This window comes from Marmota marmota, unplaced genomic scaffold (assembly GCF_001458135.2).
Source record: "Marmota marmota marmota unplaced genomic scaffold, marMar, whole genome shotgun sequence".
NCBI lineage: Eukaryota > Metazoa > Chordata > Mammalia > Rodentia > Sciuridae > Marmota > Marmota marmota.
Window position 1 is genome coordinate 40,645,288 of NW_025999977.1, and position 25,409 is coordinate 40,670,696.

The 25,409-nt window shown below is 48.7% G+C and overlaps 2 protein-coding genes across 4 annotated transcripts in view; one reads left to right on the forward strand and one right to left on the reverse strand.

Moving 5' to 3' along the window:
- The window catches only part of Cib4 (calcium and integrin binding family member 4), a 51,555-nt gene extending 37,093 nt beyond the window's left edge, over positions 1-14,462 (forward strand). Inside the window, exons 4-7 of one of the 3 annotated variants that reach the window (XM_015479489.2) lie at positions 4,389-4,530; positions 11,723-11,832; positions 12,653-12,741; positions 14,295-14,462. In XM_015479489.2, coding sequence (XP_015334975.1) covers positions 4,389-4,530; positions 11,723-11,832; positions 12,653-12,741; positions 14,295-14,325 — 372 coding nt within the window. In that variant the 3' untranslated portion in view covers positions 14,326-14,462. Of the gene's footprint in view, positions 1-4,388; positions 4,531-11,722; positions 12,742-14,294 lie in introns of all 3 variants that reach the window. The other 2 variants (XR_007348149.1, XM_048804682.1) reach the window with 2 other exon arrangements.
- A 1,848-nt stretch (positions 14,463-16,310) lies between these two features.
- Fam166c (family with sequence similarity 166 member C) lies at positions 16,311-20,898 on the reverse strand. Its single transcript, XM_015479419.1, has 4 exons — positions 20,852-20,898; positions 19,617-19,890; positions 18,317-18,429; positions 16,311-16,455 (listed from the first exon to the last, which is right to left on the reverse strand). The coding sequence occupies exons 1-4, from the start codon at positions 20,896-20,898 to the stop codon at positions 16,311-16,313; spliced, it is 579 nt and encodes a 192-aa protein (XP_015334905.1).
- Positions 20,899-25,409: the final 4,511 nt, after the last annotated feature.

Sequence of the window (25,409 nt, forward strand, 5' to 3'; positions counted from 1 at the left end):
TTTTTTTTTTTTTTTTTTTTGGTACTGAGGATTGAACCCAGGAGCACTTGTACCACTGAGCTACATCCCCAGTCCTTTTCATATGTTTTATATTGAGACAGCGTATTGCTAGTTTGCTGAGGCTGGCCTTGAATCTGCAATCCTCCTGCCTCTTTTTATGCAACAAAAACATATCCCTCATCTTTAAGTTTGATGGGTCCTTTAGGAACTCTGCCAAGAGATGACCAGCAAACCTCTGTGTGGTCCAGGAGATTTTCCCTTCTGATTACAAATCATTGCATATATTTTTAATATATTTTAAACGCTCTTTTGTTTTAGAAAAACTAACCATATCAATGCATTCTGTTGTATTTTCTGTACTTGCATGTGTGCGCATGCATGCATACTGTGCTAGCGATTGAGCCCAGGTCTTAAGCATGTTAAGCAAGCACTCTACCTCTGAGCTGTATCCCAAGTCCCCTGGATTTATCTTCTTAGCCACAGTAACCTGCGGGAAATCCTATAGGGAATTAGTTTCACACGTGTCATCCTCTCTTTTCATCATGGAGCAATCTTTCCATCAATGACTACACTCAATTTTACCCATAAATGGCATTTTTATTAAAGAAGCAATTTACTCTTCAATGCATAACACCTTTTTCTTTAGTGGCTTGCAGTCATGTGGTTCTTCATGTATTTCATTATTGAAACAGAATCCAGTAAACCATACTGGAATCATCTGTATTTTACCTAACATTTAGAAAAGCTTCTGCAGTGTGAAATCTGTTCTAATGCTTAGTTCCCACATCTTCAACAATATTTTCTCTGCATCTTCCAACAGGCTCACCATGTTGGTTTATTTTCTTACTGCCATCAGATAATCACCCCAACTGCCCAGCTTCCACTCACTACAAAATGAAGGGGGTGCGTGCGTGTGTGTGTGTGTGTGTGTGTGCGTGCATAGATAAGTCACGTGATATGAGTCAAAGGAGAAATGAATTGGCCTCCTGGCAACCATCTCCCTCCCATCACTTCTAGCAAACTCAAGCAATGGAGGAGGCCCCAGGGAAAGGAAGATTGTATCTCATTTCCTGGATGAAAATGTGCTTTGGCAGTGAGCTTGTTGACCTGCTTTGCACCTGTCTGAGCACAGAGAATTGATGCAGAGACTTCTTGTTATATCTGACTGGATTCCCAGGTTTCCATCTCTTAGAGAAAAACTGGTATTTTGAGTAGGAGAGGGAATGGCGCTGACACTTTCTTGTTCACTTGAATTTGCATTATAAGCATTATCTCCAATGCGTTGTCCTTGGTAGGAATCTCGTTAAGCCACGTATCCATTTGTGAGAAAAGTTAATGTAGTTAAAAATTGCTAATGTAATCTGCAAAGCTACTTAGCTTGGTCCATGTGACCTGGAACACGTCACAGTAGATAAGGCTTATCAGCTTTAATTGAAGGCATCAAACAAAGCATTTCTGGGGATGTTGAGGTAAAAGAATGGAGGATCTAGGTGGAGGGGAGCTTGTCTGGAGGTTCTAGAGGTCAGCCTGGATTCCCCTGGACCCTGGCCACACCTGCAACATATATTTGTGAGATTTGTATATATATTATAAATTTTTATAAAATTAGGTATATATAATGCATGTAATGGACTCCCACTAACTGGGGATCTTCTTTACATGGCAAATTTCTGTGTGTTTTGCTTACTAAGGTGGCCATAACAAAATGCTATACACTATGTGGCTTAAACAACAGAAATTTATTGTCTCATAATTTGGAGGCTAAAAGTCTAAAGATCAAGGTGTAGACAGCATTGGCTTCTGCTGAGCACCAGAAGGGAGGTGCTCCCCCAGCCTGCTAGTTTGCTGGCAATGTTTGCCATTCCTTGGCTTGCAGAAGCACTACCCTGAGATCTACCTTTATCTTCACATGAGTTCTCCCTGAATGTGTGTCTTGGTGTTCCTAATTTCTCCTTTTTATAAGGACATCAGTCAGATTAGGGGCCCACCTCCCCTCATGTGACCCCACCTTAATCCAATGAATTACACCTACAAGAACTCTATTTCCAAATAAGGTCAAATTCTCAGGTGTTCTGTATTAGAAACTTCAACATATGAAATGTGGAGAGGACACAATTCAATCTATAATACTGAGCTACATCTCAGATGTTCCAACATAGGATCTTAGAGGGTAAGAGCTTACAAGTGTGTGTGTGTGTGTGTGTGTGTGTGTGTATTCCATGCACTCTCTTGAACAAATTTTCAAGCACACAACCCACAATTGGAAACTAGACTGTACAGCAGTCTAAATCTAAATCTCTAGAACATACCCCTCTCACCCAGCTGAATCTTTGCACCTGGCTTACATGAATTCATGTTTTTCATAAGAACCCCAGGTGACTAGATGCTCACTAGTTTGAGAACTATATAGCCACCTGAGATGACACAGAATGACTCCCAAACACCTCAAATAAGTAGAAATATGAATAAAATAAGATCACACTTTTGAATATGTAGCCGAGTTCTAAAGGAATGAAAGAAAAAAAAATCACACACTACAAATGAAGCAATCTAAACCAGAAAGCTGAGCATTGACTGAAGCTAGTACAGCCCAAAGGAGCTTCAGACAGGGGTACTGAGCCCTGGGGTTTGGGTGAGCCCGGATGCCCACAAAGAAGGTGACAGCCAACACATGTTTGGATCAGAGGAACTGGGTGAACGCTTTTGCATGAAGCCTGGAGCTTAAAGAGATACATTGTCAGTGAAAGGGGGACTCAGAAAAATCAACCACAGTTGTTTCAACCACCTAGAAATTTGGAAGATTAAGGAACTAGTGGCCATTCACATCCACTGAGGCACATATAAGAAAAAAGGGATTTTGGTTGGGGTAGAGGCAGCAGGTATTGGGGTCATTTTGGAAGAAGGGAGCAGAGTTGGGTTCTGATAAGATCTGCCAGCAGATGATATAATTTTAGAACAGGTAAGGGCTGGGCCCCTGAGCAACTGGGGGAAGGAGTTCCTGGAAATGAGAATGAATTAGGGGCACTGAGAATCAGTGGAGGAGGGTGCCAAAGATGAACTTGCCACTTGTAAAGATTTCCAAGATTGTTCTCTGCAGTTCCCCCTTAAATCCAGTATTAGTCAGTTTTCCATTACTGTAACAAAATGCCTGGTATAATCAACTTAAAAAGAGTAAAGAATTGTTTGGCCTCATAGTTTTGGAGGTTTTACTCGAGTGTTGGTTGGCCCCGTTGCTTTGGACCTGCAGGGAGGCAGCACATCATGGCAGGAACATGTGGAGAAGGAAGCTGTTTGCCTCATGACAGTTGGGAAGCCAAGTCAAGAACAACAGAAAGGGGCTGATTCCCACTGTCCTCTTCAAGGCCACACCCCCAATGACCTAAGACCTCCAAGTGGACCCACTTCTGAAAGATTTCACCACCTCCTGATGGTGCTAAACTGAGGACCAAAATTTCAACAAGTGGGACTTTGAGGGACATTTAAGATCCAAACCCTCATGAGGTCTGCCCCGCCCCCTTTATCCCAAAGCCCACTCCTGGGCCTTGAGAGAGAGTAGCAAGCAGTATCAGCAAGCTGCATCGGAGCTGGCAGGAAAGCAACTGGAATGCTATTTGCTTAGCAGGCCCAGTTTAGGGGAGCCAGGATTTCTAAAGTCACCCTTCCTCATTTGGGGACTTAGTTTGAGAAATAGTTGGTTTTTTTTTTTAATGAAAATTGCTATGCAAATTATGGTATCTATTTCAATTAGGTAACAACTATCAGCTCTCATTTGCTGGTTGGTATTTATCAGACACTGTGCAACTTGAAACCTACCCTGCTTAATCCTCATGACAATCCTATTAGGCAGATACAGTTATAATCCCACCCTATCTTGTAGATGAGAAACCTCAGGTTCTGGGAGCTTATGTAATTTGTCTAAACTAAAGTCATTCAGTAGTAAACAGTGACACCAGGACTGAAACCCATGTCTGTCTTGCTTCTAAATAATATGTCAACAGCGGCTTATTCTGAGGGAGTCGATTACAGATGAGGCTTGTCCTATTCTTTTCATTTTCCAAGCTTTCTACATAAAATGGAGACAAATTAATAGCCATAAGAAAAAAAAACAACACAACACAAAAATAATAATAAAGCCTTTGGAATGTGTAGGCAAGTGGAGACAGTAGTGAGGAGAGTGATGTCAGGTAGGGGCTCTCATCCCTCATCCCAGGTACCCCCATCATACCCGGGGTCCTGGCTCACTGAGTCAGCACCTACCCCAATCTTTAGGTTGTTGCTGTTTTCTTTTCAAACCCAGGACAGAGTGCTTGTGACAGATGGGAGAGGCTCAGGGAAGCACGACCCCGACCCTGATAGGCCTCCCTCCCTCTCCTTCTCCCCACCCACAGGTCAACCCTTTCAGAGACCGCATCTGCAAAGTGTTCTCACATGACGATGTGTTCTCCTTTGAGGATGTGCTGGGCATGGCCTCTGTGTTCAGTGAGCAGGCCTGCCCCAGCCTGAAGATTGAGTATGCTTTTCGTATCTACGGTGGGTGCTATGGGCGACTTGTGGTAAGAGGGGGTAGGCATACTTACCACATCTGGAATCCAGCAACATCAGTTCATTGATGGGATGGTGTTGACTGGGGTTTACTTGGGTCTTTGTGGGTATGTATCATGTTTCTCAAGTACTGTGGAATAACAAAATAATTGAGAACTACAACCTCAATGGAGGGTGCCCTCCCATCCATGCTATTCAGGTCAATGGAGTCATTGGGGTTGATATGTGGTGGTAGAGCAAGGGTGGGCCAGAGGGAGAGAGAGGAAGAGAATGACAGATGAGTAGGAAGGGGTTATGTTTACTCAGCAGAAGGAGTGTTGGGTGAGAAGTTAAGAAACATGAACACTAGAATTAGGTCAACAACAAATGGCCAAGCGATCTTGAACACATCATTCCACTTCCCTGGAGCTTGGTTTTTCTCATATTTAAAATGAAGGACTTGAAGTAGATCAGCTCTGAGGTCCTTTGACTTTATTTGCAGGGGGGGTCTCTGATTCTGTCTGGGATAGTCTCAGGGCTCTGCTAACATTCTGCTCTTCACCAGGTAAATGTTCCCTTACCATAGGTGGCACACTGGGTATTCTCAAAAGAAATCTTGAGAAGAGTTCAAACAAGCTGTGTGCAAGGCTCTGAGTGCACTGTGGCTTACATATACAGACTTGTACATTTCAGCATCACTCTTTCCATTTGAGCTGAGACACCCATCTTCTCCTGTCCTCATGCATCCATGAGCCAAATTACACAGGCTGATAAAAACCCTGAATTCATTCTGACTTGAAGAACCAGAGTGTTTGGGACAACTAACCCCTGGAAAGTAAGAGGAGAGTTCAGAGAGAAGGAAGCCAAAGAAAAGGAGCCCATTTTTTTTTTCATAAGCTCAGCAGAGATCTCTTCTGACTTCTAAATGATATATATCTATATAGGCACAAACGCAAAGCAACTTTACTAAGGATAAGAAACTGAACTAAGATTTGAGGAACTACTACATTTTAACAAGGCCCCCTGATTTGCAGTCTGAGTCCAACAAATTGCCTACTAAAGGCAAAAATTAAGCACTCTTTGGAGGAATATAACAGAATACAGAGTCTCCACAGCAAACATCTATAATATCCAAAATGCAATCCAAGATTACACAATATACAAAAATTTTCTTTCAAAATTAATGCATTCTCAAGAAGGAAGACTGACTCTGATTTGATCCGGGTGTTGAAATTAATTGACAAGCATTTTTACATGGCTATTGTAACTGTATTTTAGCCAGATTCTTTAAAGAAACCTATCTAATAGTGAGGGAGAAAGAGAGATAGAGATAGAGACAGAGATAGATGGGGGGATTGATTTTGATTTCAGGACATTTTAGTCAGCTTTTTCATTGCTGTGACAAAAAGACTTAGCAAGAACAACGTACAGAAGGGAAAGTTTGTTTGGGGCTCATGGTTTCAGAGGTTCAGTCCATGGTCAGCCAACTCCATAGCTCTGGGCTCAAGGTGAGACAGAAACTCATGGCAGAAGGGCATAGAGGATGAGAGCAGCTCAGGACATGGCAATGAGGAAGCACAGAGAGTGCTGTGCTCACCAGGGACAAAATATAAACCCCAAAGGCAAGCACCCTGTGGCCGAATTCTAAGTCACACACTACCTGCCTATGGTTAACCTCTAGTTAATCCATATTATTGGATTTATGCACCGATTAATTTAAGGCTCTCGTAGCCCAATCATTTCTTCATCATCTCATACATGAGCTTTTGGGAGACACCTCATATCTAAACCACAGCAGGAATTGACTTACATGATGAAGGTGGCCAATAAGTCCCATGATCTGCTGTCTACACACTGGATAACCAGGAAAGCTGTTGGTTTAATTCAGTCCAATGCCTCAAGAATCAGTGCTGATGTCCAAGGATAGGAGAAGATAAATGGCCTGTTCATATAGGAAGAGTGAATTCTCCCTTCTTCTATCTTTTTGTTCTACTGGGATCCCCTTTAATGGATTGAATGATGCTTACCCACATTGATGAGTATGATCTTCTTCACTCAATCTACCAATTCGAATGCTAATCTATTTTGGAAACATCCTCACAGACACCCAGAAATAAAGTTTTCCCAACTATCTGGGCATTCCTTAACTCAGTCAGGTTAACACATACAACTAACCATCACAATAACCATGCCCAGTGATGCAAAAGCAAATATACTCAATATACTCATAATTAGTTAAAAAATAAGAAATCACAACAGAGAAATAGAAACTACAAAAAAGAATGAAATGGAAATTATAGGACTGAAAAACAAAACAACTGAAAATTTCATTGAATGGGCTTAGCAAAAGAATTAAGATGACAGGAAAGAATCTGTAAACATGAGTAATCTAATCTTAATAACAGAACAAATATTGAGAGAATTAAAGAATAGAGCCTTAGACATGTAGGACAATGGAAAGATCTAACATATATTCAATTGGAATCTCAGAAGGAGAGGAGAGAATGAATGGGACAGAAAAGATACTTGAAGAAATAATGAACCACATTCCTAAATTTGATACAAGACACAAATTCATAGTAAATTCCAGGAAGGATAAGTAAAAATGAAATCACATACCCAAAGTAGCCCCCACCTGTCCATGACACTCTTCCTCTTTCCTTTCTTGCAAGTATTTCTAGAAGTCTTCAGATAGTTCCCACTGTTTTCTGCTATTCTCTGTCATTTCTTCCACCACCGGTGGCAGCTGTGTGAGCTCAAGCCCCTGCTACACAGTTCTGAACAGGGCAGCTCCTCTGGGGGAACACGGGTCCAGGCTCCCTGTTCATTCTTGTCTCAGCCAAGAGTGTTCAAGTTACAAGTCACAGAAATTTACCCACATGAAAGGAACTGATAGGGAATCGCATTATAATCGTTTTCCATTGTTGAATAAGAAATTTTCACAAACTTAGAGGCTTTAGATGACACATATGAGTGATTCCACAATGTCTAGGGGTCATAAGCCCAGGCATGACTGAGTGGGTCTTTCTGTTAGGGTTTACAACACTGTCATCAAGGTTCTCTCTGGGCTGCATTCGCTTCTGAAGAGGAACAATTACCTGCAAGCTGGCTCAGGTTGTTAGCAGATCCATTTCCTTGTGTCCATAAGACTTTGGGCCTTGACCCCTGGTTGGCTATCAGCTGGAGGCTGCCCTCAGCTCCTTGCCACATGGGCCTCCCAACATGGCCACTTACTCTTCAAAGATAGTGAAAGAGAATGAGCTTTGAGTCACTTTGCTGTCAGATGTCTTACATAGCATAATGTGACCATGAAAGTGACTTTTCATCACCTTGGCCAAATCTATTGGTTGCGAGCAAGTCAAGTCCTCACCCATGCAAAATAGAGGTGTGGAGCATGGGTGGCTAGGGACACTGGAGTTTGTCCAAGCAGTATAGAACCCGTGGAGAAGTGAAGCCCCTCAGGGGCCAGGATATAGCTGGGAAGCAGCCACTTTTTCCTCGCTGTGGCTGCCTGGTCTCTCTCATCTTATGCTCTCTAAGAACTTCCTCTTTCTCAGATCTGATTTTTATGCCTCTGTGCCCAAGAGCCAAAAGTGATTACCCCCAACCCCATGTGGCCTGTGGGCTCCTCAGCATCTGTTTCCTCCTCCATTTTCTCAGCAGGTGCTGATTGGCTTAGCCAAATCAATGATCTGCTGCCCTGGGCTGGGAAACCAAACTTGCTCCCCTATATCCAAAAAGAAACAGAGACGTGAACAAACATGGCCCCAGAAGTTGGCTGCTTGGGTTGGGGACTCTTCTCAGCAATGGTAAAGTATACGCTGGGCAGATGTCCTAAAAGATGTCTGCTCTGCTGTCTTTCCAAGGTTTCCAGAACCAACCAAACAAAATCCCCAAACCCCTCAGGGGCTATAGGAGCAGCAGGACATCTCCAGATTTCCAGCACGGGGGCTGTACCATGGTCAGCTCTGAATCAGGGAGAGCTGCATGACCGGGTCAGGTCAAGGATCAGACACCACACTGCCCTCCTGTGTCCCTGTGACTTCTCCAGCTGTCTCCAGGTTTCCCTCCCCGTGGAGCCCAAACAGGAAAACAAAAAGCTCAACACCTCCATGCAAATCGGCTTGCAAATAGATGCCAGGGGACTCATAGACGCCAGGCTGCATCAGAGGCACCCGGACAAATCTCTTTGGATTCAGAAGATTTGTGGCTTCACAAGCTGTCAGCGAGATTAGAAATGGAACTCGTGAATCCCTGTACCTCATGCCTGGCACATGGGGACTGCTCAGTAAGTCCAGGTGGTCTTGCTCTACAGTGAAGAGAGAAGAAAATGAATAAAAAGAAGGAAGAGATGGCAAAGACAGAAGTAGGGGATGATCATAGTCAGAGTCACGGTGATGATTCATAGCAAAAGTCCAAGGCCTAACTCAATACTCTCACTCCTGGTAACTCTGGGTGTAGCCCGTGGTCTAGCAGTATCGGCACTAGCAGAAAACCTGTTTGAAATGCAGATCCTTGGATTCTGCCCACACCCACTGAATCAGAATCTGCATTTTTAGCAAGATCCCATGAGATTCTTTTGCACCTGAAAGTCTTAAGAAGCACTGCTTTAGCTCAGTGATTCTCAAACTTGGCTGCACATTAGAATCACCTGGGAGTTAAACAGAACAGAACAAAACAAAAAAACAGGTGCTTGGGCCCCAGCTCCAGAGATTTGATGTAATGGTATTTGAGTACTTCCTGGTGTTTCTAATATGCAGCAGAGTTTGAGAGTTATTGCTCAGTCTGCTACAACATCAGTGTTACATTCAGTCACTCTTCACGCTGCTCGTGTTTTGAAAAACAAAAAAAGCCTGAAATCAGGCATTCCAGAGTTGGGGCGATGATTCCAGGTGGCAATCAGGGACCCAGGCTCCTTTAACCTTCCTAATCTTTCAAAAGTATGGGACCACAGTCCTCATGATCACAGAATGGCTTCTCTGCCATTTTATCTTCATTCTAGGCAGGAAGAAAAGGGCACGAGAGAAGGGATAAGAACAAAATGTGCATTCAAATACACGGGTGAATCCATTTTCCTTTCACAAGCTAAGAACCCCACCCAGAAACTTCGATTTATATTTCATTGGCCAGAACAATGTCACATGGCCACCCATAGCAGCAAGGAAACCCGGAAAGTGACATATTTTAAGCTGAACATAGTATCATCTGGAATAACATTTCTGTTAGTAAGAAGACACGGGGGGGGGGGGCAAAATTGGTCAAGAATTCAGCAAGAAATTGCACCTCCCTGGATCTTACCTCCTGGCCTCCAGTTTCTGCTTTGAGGAACATTCTAGCCTCCAGCTGATAATCCCCCATCTCTCCACACTGCGGGGAGATTTTACACATTTCAGAGACCAATACCCCAACCACAACCTTCTGCTCCAATCAGCATAGTCCCCACCAGTTGTGGATTCCCCTTGGGCAAAGCACTGGTGGCAGATCTTTCCACATCTTTCTAAACCTGACACAGCCACAGAATGCTGGTGATTGGGAGAGACAAGGGAGGAAAGCCCAGTTCTCCTGGGAATAGCAGTGAATGCATGTCCCCCTCAGCCAATGGGCCAATTTTAATAACAATACCTTGTCAATTGCAAAGAGCAAGAATTACAGAGACATTAGGATGATGGCAAGAGTCTTTTGGAGGGACATGACGGCTGAGCCCTGACTCCACCAGATTCCTAAGCATCCTGCTGTTGGTGTTTCCCAAGAGAAAGTCTCCACCTCCTCCTGAGTGGTCCAACGCTGCAGCTCCTAAGGCTGCTGGGGTGGCATGGGCTGGGACCTGGCCAGTGGCCCAGAGCTTCCCGCCTCTAGCCCTTTCCCAGGCTGCTCTGCCCTTGCACCCCCAAAGGAGAGGAACTGTCCAGGACTACATTTGCTCCAGCAAATTATTCTGTTTCCAGATGGCTTGGGACCAAAGCCATGTCATTTGCTGCAGTCTCTGCATATGGGAGCTGGGCCAGCAGGATGCCTGGGGACACTGCGGGGTCTCAAGAAGAGAATTCGGAGTTTCTTGCCAGTGGTGCAGTGTCACTGCGGCTGTGGCTGCCTCCAGGTCCCTCTGCCTTTTTCACCTGCTCTGAGCCATTTCCTGTGGTGGACGATGCAAAACTGTGAGCAGAGAATCTCCACGAACCACTCGGGCCTCAGTCTCCAATTCTTGAGGCTGATAAACATCCAGCCAGGGAAAAGGCACTGCTTAAGGAGCCACGGGTCAGTTGTGCCCTCCACACCTACATTCTACCTTCGGAAACAGAGATGGTGACTCTGCCATTGAAGGACCCTGTGGCACCAGCAAACTCTGGACATCAAGTCTTCTAATAGCCCAGTATATGCCTATCTAGCTCCTGTTCTTCAAGGTGGGACATTACACAGTCCCTAAGGTTTGTATTTTTAGTGCTGAATAATCAGCAAGTGATGTCGAATTGAGTCCTTACAGTACAAGCATTGTCTTCTGTGTTGAGCACCATCTGTGTTCCAGACCCCATGCCAGGTGGATGTGTCTCCTTATTTAATCTTTGCAGCAACTTGGGAGGTACTACTATTATTCCCTTTTTCAGATGGGGAAACTGAGGCTCTGATAATGAATTAGGATTAGATTTGGTGGTCAATGACAGGAAACCCTAAGCAGATCTAGTTTAAATAGGATAGCTTCTAAAACCACTGGGAGCAGATGAGGGGTGAGTTCACAGGTAAAGCACTTGCCTAACATACACAAGGCTCTGAGTTCTGAGATGAAGATCTCCATAGCATGTGGTTGACTCAGGACTAGCTGAGTTTGAATCCCACCTTTCCACTTTATGGCAGTGTGAACAAACCATATGATACCTTCATGCCTCAGTCTCCACTTATATAAAATAAGACTAATAAAAGGTTGATTGGGAAGATTCAGTGACTTAAAATAGGTCAAGTTCTTGGTACAGACTTGAGCGTGTATTATGCACTCAATCAATGACTGTTATTTTTGCCACGTTACTTAACACTTAATTTGTCTATAGCCTGCCCATCTGGTCATGCCTTGCCCTGTGGGCTTGCCCAGGTCCCCCCGTCTGAGGTAGTTGGGCCCTGCTCAGCTTCCCAGAGGCTGATGGGATTCTGTGTCTTGGGCTCTGGGACTCAAGGCCCACAACTCCCATCACCACCTACCTCCTCTTTGCAGATTTTAATGAGAACGGCTTCATCGATGAGGAGGACCTGCAGAGGATTGTGCTACGGCTGCTGAACAGCGATGACGTGTCTGAGGACATGCTGATGGACCTTGCACACCACGTGTGTACTCGAGAGCTGAAGGGCAGGGCCTGGGTGCCTTGTGGTTCAAAGCCCTTGGGTATCAGACCACCCACTTGGGAGGAGACCCAAGGCTGAGCCTCAAGCAGATTGGCACACTGGCCTTTGGACCACTTATTCCCTGGTGGCTGCCACAGGGGTGGGCCGCACAAGGTGCCTTGAGGAGTGGGCACATAGGTGGAAGCAACTACCTCCCAATTGTTTGTCCTTCCCCCGAGTCTCTTCCATGGTCCCCAGAGCAATGTGCTTGACCCTCCAGTTCGGGGCCTCCCACCCACATGGGTTCCTGCAGGCAGATAGACCAAGAGCAGCTGGACACATAACAACATCCCCTCCCCACCTCGTCCCAGAGCCACACCATGTCTAGATGTCCTAGAGTGACTGTGAAAACCTTCCAGTGTTTCTGGTCTGAATGGGAACTAGAAGGAAAGAGACAGCATCACCACCACCTTCCCACCTGACTGAGCCCCTAACAGTGCAGGGCCCCTGCCTGTGACCAGGCGATGGGGCAGGTGGGAGGAACCCCTGCCCTCACTATCAAGATGGTGCTGGAGAATCTTCCTAGGAGTGAGAGTCAGCCCCTGAGATCTTGGATCCTTAGGGCACACTGCCTTGTTTCTCGGGGGGTCGGGTGAGGGGTGAGAACCGGCCTCACAGGTGGGACAGGGCCCCAGGAGATGAGTGTAAGCACCTGGCAGAGATCCTGGCATATGCTGTCCCTTGCATGGGCATTTCTCTCCTCCCCCCCCCGCGCCCCGCCTCATTGTCACCAGGCTCCCCTCAGCCTCCTTCCCCTGGCCAGGTCCTGAGTGAGTCAGACCTGGACAATGACAACATGCTGTCCTTCTCAGAGTTTGAACACGCAATGTTCAAGTCTCCAGATTTCATGAAGTAAGGAGTTCTGGAGGGGGAGGGGTTCCCAGCATGGTGGGTGGGGGAGGGCTCAGGAAGGGCCCCCAGTCTCCCCTTGGCCAGTGGAGCATCTCAGTCTCCCCAAGGAGTCACGAGTTTCCAAGGCACTTTGCAGATTCTTCCAGAATTATTAAGCTGCAGCTTCTGAGAAATTAGGCAACCCCGGGGGACCTAAAACCCAGAGGGGAGGACTGGATTCCAGGGCTTTGCAAATGATGGGAGTGGTCCAACCTCAGAAGTCCCCAGGCGGCCAGCACACCTTCTCCCAAGAGCCACTGCGCTCCAGGACTGACCTGGGAGCTTGCCTTTGCCATAGTTACCCTGTGGTCGCAGGAAGGTGGGGATTTGTACAGGAAAGTGAAGGTGCTGCTGGAAGATGCTCATAGAAGAAGAGAAACTTAATGAGATAAGCAACCAATTCCACTTCCGAGACGAGAGCAGGAAGGAGACTTAATGGCCTTGTTTGGTCCGGATCCCCTGAAGACGGCTGGCCATTTCCGTACTTCCCTGGCTGTGTTTTCCAGTCCTTTGGGGATCCTTCAGTTACAGGAAGTGCACTCCCTCTAGAGGCAGCCCAAGTTGGGATGAAAGAGCCCTTATAGGGCTGTTGAGGTAGCATCAGTTGACCATGTCTTCTACGTCTGCCCCTGTTCTGCCCCCTGGTCTCATAAGCTAGGAGATTCTGATAGAAGGGAAGAATGCCCACTCAAGAATAGAGGGGCTGGGGTTGTGGCTCAGGGGTAGAGCGCTTGCCTAGCACATGCGAGAACCTGGGTTCCATCCTCAGCACCACATAAAAATCAATCAATAAAATAAAGGTATAAAAAATTATTAAAAAAAATAATAATAGAGAGCTGGGCCTCATAGAGCACCTGGACAGGAGCCCCCCAATAACTGCTCCTCCACCTCTCCCCGGGCATCTCTGCTTCTGACCTCACTCCTCTGCAAATGAGCAACTTCTGCTTTTTCAGACAGGAGACCTTCAATGGCCTCCCTACAGTGGCCAGGTTTCTCTCTCTTTGGTTTTGAATGACTTTCAGTGACTCCTCAGTGATCTCTCTCAGCTCTAACTCTGAATTTCCAGAGAGAGGGAGTTGGATTGGCCCAGTTGAATCAGGTGGTCCTCTCTGCTTCCATATACCCGGATGGGGGCCAGAGTTCCCCATTCCAACATGGCAGCCAGAGGGCTTGTAGCTTGGGTGGACCCTAGAGATACACACTTGGGGGCCACTCCAGTCAAAGGTAATTCTTCTTCCTCCACTACACAAAATTGGACCTGGCATCGGTCTGCCTTGTATTTCTCTTTGAGTCAATCCCATTTCTTTCCACTGGTTCCAGCACCATCAGGTTCTAAAACTTTTTGCATTCTAGTGTTGCTAAAAGAATCTTAAAGAAGTTTCATTTGGGCCATTAACCAGAGAAAGGGACATGAGAGGTGGGCTAGGGAGGACTCCAGGACCAAAGAGAGCCCCGAGTTGGAGGGCCCTTTAGAACCCCAGGCTCCAGATGAGCCTCTGGATTCTTCCTTTCAGCTCCTTTCGGATTCACTTCTGGGGCTATTGATGTGCCACAAACTCCTGATCCAGCAGCCTCTCGGAGACCCCTGGAACCCACCCCTCCAGGCACTGAGATCTGACTTAAAACATGACTTTGGCCTCCTCCCGAATATTATTTTCTAAATAAAACAAAGGAAAACCCTTTCTTTAGCCCATTAATCCATTGCTTTTTGAACACAGGGTCAGACACAAGAACGTGGCATTCAGAACTGCTCGTTCTAAGGCTTCAGTTTGCCAACGACGCCGAGCAAGCTGGGATGGCAATCTTTTGAGGCCAGGGTTCAAACCTCATGTCAGGACAGGGGACCAGGCCAAGTGGGATGAAGTTCATTAAGAAAGAATTTGTCCTTTTGTCCCTTTGCTGGACTTCTCCACCCAGCATCTCCCAGAGCAGAGTGGCATAGAGATGTGCACATAGCTGTCATTCCAGCTGGCGCCTGGCTTCCTTGTCCTCGTCCCATGAAGAAGACATCTTGGCCCCACTTGGCAACCCCAGGCCCTTGGGATAAGACCACGTGTGACCAGAAACCAGGGTTTATTTGCTTTGCTATTCAGCCAAGTGCTGGGATGAATTTGGCCACTCCAGAGACACTTGGGGGCTCAGCTGGTCAGGGATTTTGGGACACAGAAGCAGCCCCTGTGGGGACTTCAGGGTCATCAGATACCCACCTGATAGGCACGTGGATTTTCCTTATTTGTCCTGTCCTTGGGAAGGTGGTTAACTCTGGCTACAGAGGAAAGGCTGTTTCACCCTCACGTGCCCTTGAACCCTGCTGTAGTCCCTTTGCCTCTGGGTCCTGACTTCCTCATTCAGGGGCAACAGGGCCTCTCAATCCAATCCAGAAGGTGGAACTTTGGGGAAGCCCTGCAGTGTGGTTGCACTCCTGAGTCCAGCCCTAAAGCCTGTCTACTGAGACTTTGTCACCCGTGTCCTGCTCCCTGCAGGAGACTCCAGGAGGTGTGAAAAAGCAACCTAGTGAAAGGAGATACTCCAGGCGTTCCAAGGCCACCCGGACACCCAGTCCAGGGCAGGGCAGGTAGAGGGTTCCTGAAATAGCATCCTTGAAGAGTAGCTTAGTCCTGGGTCACTCTCTCCCACTCCCTTCTAGAAATGGCCTCAGGGTAGATGCCAAATCAGCTTGTCTCTGTCAGTCCAGGCAGAATGCAAGAAGTAACTGCCTCAAGCACCTTCTTCTCTAAGATGATGCTCCTCCACAGTGTCCTTCAGGGTCCCAAAGTCTGCCCCTCAGTCTCCATATAGGTCAGAAGTAGAGTATATAGTAGAAAAACCAGGGCTTGGGCATCAAACAGACCTGGGTTCAAATCCTGGTTGGATCCCTTCTTCACTGTGTGTGCTTGGGCAACTTTCTCAACATCTCTGGACAATGTCTTCATCAGTGAACTGAGGTGAAGAACATCTTCCTCACAAGTTACCACATGAGTCAAACAGTGCTGAGCCAGGGCTCCCTAGAGAATTCCTTCCCACCTCACACCCAGTGTAATTGTTCTGGGGCCACTTTTTCTTAGGGATAGCATGCCTTTATTTCACGTATTTATTTTTATGTGGTGCTGAGGATCGAACCCAGGGCCTCACGTATGCGAGGCGAGCGCTCTACCACTGAGCCACATCCCCAGCCCAACTTTGCCCTCACTTTCAGATGTGCATTTTGGCTTCCTTGATTACACCGGTAGAAACACAAAGGAGGTCTATGTATCTGAGTGACCTGCCACTAAGGTTTGGGTGCCCTTTCCCCTTTGGTTCTACCTGCCCCAGGATGCAGCTGGGCACTGCTGATCTTGGGTTTGAGCTGAATTTTCCATAGACTCTTAATACACCTTGTAGAGTGACCCTCGGGGCACTTTCCCATCGTGGTGAAATGCCCCTAGGATCCAGGGGAGAAGTGCATGGGATGGTCGTGGCGAAAGACTTTATTCCAAGCAAGCCGAGAGCCGAGCTAGTCAGGCTGAGGCTGCAGGGGCCAGCCACTGGTATTATGATCTGTACTCAAAGGAGCAGTCCCTCCTCTGCCGCTCTTGTGCAGACACCCGCTTCCCCGATGGGTAGGTCTGGTAGGTCCTCAGGTTCTCAGGGGAGTTTCTTAAAAGGTACCACTTCTTCTTTGGGCTCAGAGGAGGCCTGGATGTGAGGAAGGAGTTGGAGTCAGGCAGTGTGGCCAGGAGGGAGGGTGAAGAAGGCCCAACAGGCCATGCCCACCATCAGCCCGGGCTGGCCCTGCTGGCTGCTCATTGGTTTAATCTGATGAGTCACCCTGACTTGAGAGGAAAGTGATTTGTGTTTACATAGTAGTGCAGTGGTTAAGAATGAGGATGTGGGTGTCAGACAGAACTGACATGGATTCTGACCCTATCTCCTGCTGGAAGTGGACCACTATTGGTATCACCTCTTAGCTTTTTTTTTTTGAGGAGTAAACCAGCTACTGCATACAAAACACCTAACATAACTCTGGACAAGAAGAAAATCCTCTACAAGTGTTACAAGAAGTAATGATGGTGATGGTGACAGTGACGATGATGGTGATGGTGGTGGTGGTGGTGGTGGTGACAGTGATGATGGTGGTGGTGGTGGTGGTGGTGGTGACAGTGATGGTGGTGGTGGTGGTGGTGGTGGTGATAGTGATGGTGGTGGTGGTTGTGGTGGTGGTGATGGGAATGGAATTCCAGAGGGGAGAGACTTGCCCCAGGCAAGAGAACTGACCCCAAACCCTCATGCTCAAACACCTGTTGATCATCTGCCCTGAGCATGGAACCATCAGCAGCACAGGCTGCCGGCACTTTAGAAAAGAAAGAGAGCTGGGCTTTTACCAGCTCCCTGCAGCTTCAGGAGGGGCACATCCTGGAAAGAAGGTCCCAAGAGGCAACCTGTCCTCAGGACAGGCTCACTCTCTCCAAGGACTCACGGACCCAGAGCTATCCCAGGCAGTGGAGATGGTCAATCCAGAGTCTAGAGTTGGCCACAGGAGGAACAGTTGCCTTTCAAACCTGGCCTTCAGCTAGCCAGGCCATCCAGCCACAAGGCTCCAAGGCAGTCACTGAGTCTCAGGTTCCCTGTTTATAAAATAGACCCATCTACCCCACAGGCACTTCCAGAGGCAGACAAAGTCGTGTCTCTAAAAATCCATTAAACTGTATGGAAACAGCTGTGGCTTTATCTGAAACAAGGTAGCGAGGGCTGGGGCTCCTGGTAGGGTCAGCACGGTTTGGAATCCTCAAATCTCTCCACTGACCTCCTGACGTTGTCCCTCCCCAAAGAGTCGGGCTGTGAGGGGCGGGGAAGGAACGGGCTGGGAGGCTAGCGAGGCATCAACCACCCTCCCACCTCTACCACAGGACATGACGGTGTGGCCTTGTCATCCAGTGCCTGTGTGGCAGGAGGCAGCCTGGATCAGCTAGCAGGGCGGAGTGCTGGCCTTAGGAGGAAAGCCGCCCTCCCAGGTCAAAGCAGATGTGGAGGATGGGCTGTGAGAAACTTCTATATTTTGTTGGATGCCCAACTGAACTTTCAAGATATTTCCAAGTCCCAAGTGAGGGAATTGTTCTCCAGCCCCGCCCAAAACAAACCCAGTCTGGGCGGAGCTGGGGACGGATTCCTCATTTATTGAAGTGCCCTCCGCGTCCGCCAGAGGGCAGCAGCTCCCTGCCGCTCCACATTTGGACCAGTGAAGCTGCAAAGTTGGCCTTGCCAGAGAAAGAGTCCCCAGAGATCAGTGAGGGTGCTTCTAAACTCCCCGTGCATCTGATCGGGATGGCACTTTTCCTGGTTCTGCCCATTCAGGTTCCTGGCATCCCTCCTAAGGCTGCAGAAGCCAGGACTCCCTTGCTCTGAAGCTGCCACTTTGCACTGCAGGCACTTTAAGGCAAAGTTGTAAACGCAGGTCTCAGCCAAAGTGCTTCAAAACCCTGGGTGGGAGCAGGTGCCTGTGGGGGGGGGTGTTTGTTCAAGATGTGTCAGCGTGGATGGGGAAAGAGCAGCCACTCACAGGTCGGTAGGGATGGGGTACCGTTCCTGCTCCCTCACAGGTAGTACAAAGTAGGGGACCCGAGGCACCGTGCCGGTCTTGTCTAGGTAGTACTTCCGCTGCTGCTGTGCCAACTGCAGCCCGACCAAGGAAAAGATGACAGATTGTTAGTGACTTTAGGCACATGCCAGGCTGTACCTAGGCAGACGCAAAGCAGTCTCCTCTAATGTCCTTGGGGGAGTCTCCAAAGCTCCTGGAGTCCCACCACAACTGCTAACCTGCTGATATCCTCTCTGAGCCTCAGTTCTTTGTCCATCTAATGGGGATAATGACACACACACAGAGAGACCACTTTTGCTGCAGAGAGTAGACAAGGACCAGCTAAGATAAGGTATGAAACCCCAGGTGAGCAGGGGCATGCACACCTGCTGTCCACACCAGCAGCATAAGCTTCTCTTCCTCCCTCTCCTCCCCTCCTAGACAGGGCATGTTCTGTTGTGTGAGCCAGGATGGAGGGAAGGGCTGTCACAGACTCACTGAGATGGCCCCATGGCTCTTCAGAGTTTGAGGGCATCTCATCATCCTGCCACTGAGGAAGCTGCCTTATCCCTACAAATCCCTTGCCCTGGCACCAGGTGGCACCTGTGTCCTTGCAATCCATCTGGGAGGGACATTTGTAACAGAAAGTGATGCAGAGAGTAGCATTCTGGGAACAGCATCGAATAAGCCCACACCCCACCAAGGGGTCAAGTCCAGCTCAGGCCCCCTGGGCCCTACTGGGATGGCTTCCAGAGCCACAAGGAGCAGGACAAGAGCAATGGGGGTGTTGGGGACTCTGCTTCTTCCTCCTCTCCTCCCCCTAAGTAGTTTGGTATGGCTTGGGGCTCACCTTCAGAGGACCTGGGGACAGGGGAGGTGCACTGGGCACAGGGTCCAGGTGGGTATATCAGTAGACTGGACCAGGGTAGGGAGTTTCAGAGGGGCCTTTGCTCATGTATTTTCATCCTGTGGGTGAATCTTAGGCCTTTTGTTTCAGTGAGCAGGGGTTCATACGGCCGGGTACTACAAGGGACAGATGTCAGGTCAGGAACACCTCCGGAGGACCCAGCTCCAGTGGCAGTGGGAATGAGCAGGAACAGGATCCACAGGAGCCCCTGGGTGGTGGAGGTCAGGGAAGCAGAGTCCGGAGGCCCCCCTCACTCCCCCTTCCCAAAATCCCAGGTTCCCTGCTGGCTCAGGGGCTCTGAGAAAGTAAATCAACATGCCCCAGCCCTGCCATTGTCCCTCCCCAACAGGGGCAGCAGGTACGAGGGCAGTTCACCTGGTAGAAGTGAGCAAGCTCTCTGGATCGGTAGGCGTCCAGGTTGAAGCGATTGTAGCTGGGCAAGTTCAGGGAGCGGTCCCAGGTTTTCCAGCGGTCAATCAGCACCAGATTGGGGTTGGGGGAGAAGAGGGTGGGGAAGTGGCCACCACTGCTGAGGGGAGAGCTGCTCTTATCCATGGCTGCATTGCGGTGGTCCTGGAAGTACTTGAGGGTGATGGTACCGTAGGGAGCGCCGAAGGAGAAGTCAACACCAGGGACATGGCCTCGGTACCTGCAGTAGCAGTGGGGGAGGGGGAGATGCAGATCAGCAAAGAGCTCCCAAAGGCCCCGAAGACCTGAGGGGTCTAGCGGCCCCTCTGGTGTTGGGAGGGCTCCTGAGGTGCACTGACCAGTTCAGGCCAAGTGGACAGGAACCTGGGACTCTTCCTTTGCACCAAGGTCTCTGGGTGGGCATCTTCTACACTAGGGGCCTACCCAGGGACCAGAACACCCTTGCTGCCCCTCATTCAGCTTGTAGGCAAATCACTGTCCCTCAGTGGGCCTCCGTTTCAGCCTGAAGATGTGGGGGACCTCCTTCAGCCTCGACATGCAGTAGTCATCTCATTATAGAGTTGAGAGACAATAGGAAGCTACTGGGGGGTACAGCTGATGAAATGTCACAGGTGTTAGATTTGTGATAGCTGAGGCCTGGGATCGAATGTCCCCAACACCTCAGCTTCACATGGTGCTATTCATATGGCCTGGAGGCCTTGAACACACTTCTGGAGTGCCAACCGTCCCCGAGGAGCTCCATCACCCTCTGCCACCATGGAAGCCCAGTGAGAAGGACAGGAGATAAGTGGAGGCCCTTGGGGACACAGGCTCTCTCAAGACCCTTGGTTAAATGAAGCTCACATGGAGAGGGAGAGTCAGCAATGTCCAGAGTGTGGGCAGCGACACTTGGCAGACACCAGAAGGATGCCTTTCCACTCAGCACAACCCTCAGGCTCCCGTTGAGCTCCCCGCCCTCTGAAACCTGGCTTTCCCCCAGGATGCCATTGAAACTGTTTCTGACAGTGACCTTGTAGCTTCTGATCTGGGGACATTCCTTATCATCCTGGGCCTTCCTGCAGCCGTGGGCATGGCTGACCTCTCCTTTCTGGAAACACCCCTCTTGGTCATTTTCTCTCGGTCTCCACCCACACCCGGATGGTTCCTTCCTGGTCGCCTCATGAGCCTTGTGTTCTACTTACCTTTTAAGTGCCTCGTTCCTGGGATCTGTCCTGGTGATGGCACCCATGGCCTTAACCACCACCACGTCACACCTCACCTACATTTCCAACCTGGGGTCTCCTCTAGCTCAGACTGCTATCCACTAGACCTTCCCTGGACATCCCCCAGGAGGATCTCCCACCTCCATCTTCCCCAACAGTCTGGCCCATCTCTGAAGAGTCCCTCCTCACTGGCCAGGTCAGAAACACAGGCATCCATCTCCTCATGTCCAGGTGGTAACCAGGTCCTGTGGCTCCACCTGAGCCCAGCCTCATCACCCCTCATCTGGACTCTGGCTCTCTATTTCCTAACCGCATGCCCAACCCTACCGCTCCCCACCCCAGTCCATTTTCTATATTTTGATCAGATTGAACTTTCCAAAGTCACATACTTAGCAAAGCATCTGAGGCTGTCTGGGATCTGACCTTTGCTTGCCTCTCCAGTCTCAGCAGCCACCCTACACCCCAGTCCTAAGGAGTCACGGGATTCTCTAGCTCACTTGCTCTCTCTTCTTCCTGGTCTCTTCTCATGACCTAGGTCCTTCCTGTGTGCCTTCTGCCACCAGGACTTGAATTCCATCTTCTCCATCCATCTCAACCCCTTTTCTTTTAAGACTTCCAAACATAACTTCTAAGGATTGCCACCTCTCCTAGATCTGGGTGGCATCCATTCCTTTTGCACCCTGAAGTCCCTCTTTGAGCGGCATCTCTCTGTGCTGCTACTGCCTCTTTACATCTCCTTGTGTCCCCCACCAGACAGTGAGCATCTCAGGGCCAGAGCTTGCTTGTGTTTTACTCGTCCAGGTAACACAGGGTCTCAGTACCAGGTCTGGCACATGGTATGTGGGTAGGAAATTGCTTATTAAACAAATAAAGAGGAGCGGATGGCATGCCTGTGGTACCTGTGATGTCCACAGTTGGACTTAAATGAACACCAAAGACTACTGCTCATGCTCTGGGGACCTCTAGCACATGTCCTAAGACCCTCATCCATGAAACTCGACATCCTCCCTTCTCTCATTCCAGTGTCCTAATCACCTGCACAACACTCCCAGGGAAGCCCAGGAGTGCTGGGAGCCAGCTCTGCCCCTCTGCTGTGACATCTCAGGTACTCATTGAGCCCCGAGGGCTTGGAGGTTGGATCCTCAGTACCTCTGGGGGCTGCCTTGGGTATCAGTCTCCTCACTGAAAGGGAGGGTGTTGGCCTAGAATTAGGTGGGAATGTGTGGTTTCTTTCTTTGAGTCTTCAGGAAAAAGAAGAAAGTTAAGCAGAGGGACTACTGAAGATTTCTCCGCCATTGTCTGCTGTAGGCAAAATATCGAGGGCCCTCCTGCTTCCTGGTGCTACCGGCTCCCTGCTGCCAGCCTCATGGCCTCGCGCCATCCTCTCTCCTCACGTTCCTTGACTTCATGGGCATGCTCCCCTGGACACAATGACCCCACTGGTCCTAAAGCTTTCCCACCTCAGAGCCCTTCCTGCCAATGGCCATACCTCATTCTGATGTGGGAAGATGGGGAGTTGGGAGTTCTTGTTGCCCCCGCCCCATGAGCCTGCATGGTCACCTCTGTCACTTCCAGGAGACTCTGTCCAGAGGTTCCCCCCTTGGGTATCTGTAGCCCACCTCCCCTGCTGTACCCTCACTCCAGGCTTCTCTCTCTCTTTTTCCCTCTTTCCTCTCTTTTATCTCCCTCTTTCTTGCTCCCCTTCTCAAAATAGAGTCTCACCACGTTACCTAGGCTGGTCTCAAACTCATGGGCTCAAGCAAGCCTCCTGCCTCAGCCTCTGAGTTGCTGGGACTACAGGCGCACACCACCATATCAGGCCCTCTCTGCCATCTTTAATGTCTCCTTCTCCCTTGGCTTCCTCCCCTCCGCCTAGAGATGTGTGTGAGCCTTTTTAGATTGCAAAATTCCTCAGTACACCTCCTGCCCTCCCACACACTACCCTTTCTCTTTATTTCCTAATCTCTCCACAGAATACCCTGTACCTTCTGCCTTTATTTCTTCAACCCCTACTCTTTCTTGGCATTCCTTGGTCTGACCTCTGACCCACCACTTATACATGAACCTCCACTTTTTAAATTACAGTCACGTAAGGCCATCCAATGTCCTTGGTTCACATTGTCTCTCTGCAATATTTTCACTAATGTAGAAATTTGTTTGAAAGAAAACATATCCTGAGAAGTAGAAGCAGAGTTCCTGAGAGTGTTTCACGCTGTAATTGAAACTTCCTAGAAATATAGATTCAATAAATTGAGAGGTCAAGGCCAACAGAGACAAGAAGATTCGGCTTCCTTTTATCCTGAGTCCTGGTATGGAGAAAGCTCCAGGCCACCCTTGCTCCTGCATATTGGAGGCAGAGGAACTTCTGAGTGGTGAGGTGAAGGGAGAAAATGGGCCACTTGTAGCCCAATCCTCCTTCCTCCTTTCTCTCAGGAGCAAGGACGCTCCCGACTCCCCGTTATGCCAGAAATTCCACAGGAACAGGCTTCAGCCCTGGATGTCTCAATCTGGGGTTTGGTGCATCTAGGACCCATTCTCTAATATCAGCTCTTCCTCTCTTTTCAGCTGGTTCAGAATACAGAGAATAAAAGAAGAGACACTAGTTGTCAGGTGCTGCCAACCCCCCATAAAAAAAGAAAGCAACATAAAGAGAAAAACGTAGTCCAAGAAGGTCACACCAGCCAAGTGGTCAGCCAGGTGTAATGCCAGGCCTTTCCTAACACGAGAGAACTCAGGAAATGAACACTCACAGGCACTTCCAGAAAGTAGCGTGCAGTGACTACCCCCTGCCAACCAAGAGGTGCTCAAAAGAAAAAAAAAATCAGTAAATTAATAACTAAGTAATGTGGATCGTCTGTGAGAATGAGGGGTGGTGATCTTCAAACCTATTTGAGAATAGAACTCGGAATAGCAACCAGGTGAGCGCTGCTTGCAGAGCAGAATGGAAATGTTATAAAACCTGTCAAAGTAAAAATAACGTAAGCAACCAAAATTGGGGGGTGGGTGGAGGGAGAAGGGAGTGCACTTACTAAGAATGCCACCAACAGTCAACCCATGACATCAGAAATGGAAACATGTCGCTAAAAATACAGAGCATAATGACTCTCACCCTTTGATGGCTTTTATGCTCTCTCCCTTTAGGGGGATCTTTTAGGGATTAATATCTCTTATGATGAGTTGACATTGATCTAAGTTCTGCCTATTTTTCCATTTTATTTCAGCTTCTTTCTCTTAAATCCTAGGAAGATTAAATTTCATGCTTTTCATTTTGAAATAACAAATAGGATATGGTCGTATTTTCATAAAATTTGCTTTCATCTACCTCTCCTTCCACTCCTCCATAAGGTCTTTCATCTGAATGCAAACCTAAAGAAAGACGTGGTGTGAAGTCCCTCAATGGTAACCCTGGTGAATTCTGAGTATTTGGACTTAACGTTGATTTTTTTTGTTTTCTTCTTTATGTGCAGGTCATTTTTTAAAATGGCATTAAAAGTCACTTTGTTGGGAACTCGCTGTGTGCTGGCATGATGCTAGGTCTGGTAACACTCAGCTTCTATGCTTGCTCAAGGGTTATGGAGTCAAGAGAGGTATGTCCTATGTGCCAAGGTTGTGTCAGTATCAGCAGGACCAGATCCAACCCAAGTCCAACCTAGTTCGAGGCTCTCACACTGTGCCATGCAAAGAGGAAGGCCATTCCCATGGTGGGCAACAGGCCGTGGATATTGCTCTACCCCCACCCCCCTCCCCCTGCTCATCTTCTGGTGTTGATGTTGCCCTGGGTCCTCTTTCCTTTTCAGGGATCCACTGTTTCCAGGATAACTCATCCACTTGAGACCTCCCTCACACCAGTGGTGCCCAGATCTATGTCCCAGTCCCCCACAATTCTCCTGGCAATAGATGCACACACTCCATTGCCCACACAGGGCCTGCCCAGCATCGCTGAAACAGCCTGCTTCTCCTCCTTCCCTAGTTAACACCACCCAGCCCACCCTTCACCTAAGCTAGAGACCAGGATTGGGTGGCCCCGCCATCCTCCCCATCCATCACTCTCCACACCCAGGGCTCCTTCCATCTCCCGCAGGTGCCCTTGAAGCAGCTTCTTTGCCCTCTCCCATCCCACTGCAGCGCTCAACTGACAGTCTCCAATCTGCTAGTAGGTCTCCTAGGCCAAGCTTCGCCCCCGGCAGCCTGCATCCACACTGAGACCAGAGCATCTTCCTCGCCTCTTCTCACCTCCCCATGGGTGCCCCAGGCCCATGCAAAGAGGAAGGCCAGTATTCACAGTCCTGGGGCCCTTGTGCCCCCGGGCCTCCGAGCCTGGCAGGAGTCCCTCTACCTGGAATGCTGTGCACCTGGGCCTTCACCACCACTCAGGAAAAGCTAGCCCTCTCTGCTGCCTTCCCAGACCGTACCCCCATACCTAGCATCTATGCTCAGAAATAGGCTTATCATCCATCCCCAAGTTCACATTCCTGTCCACGTGAGTCCACCTCCTCTGCTAATTTGCGTTCTCCCCGATCCTCAGCACCCGGCATAT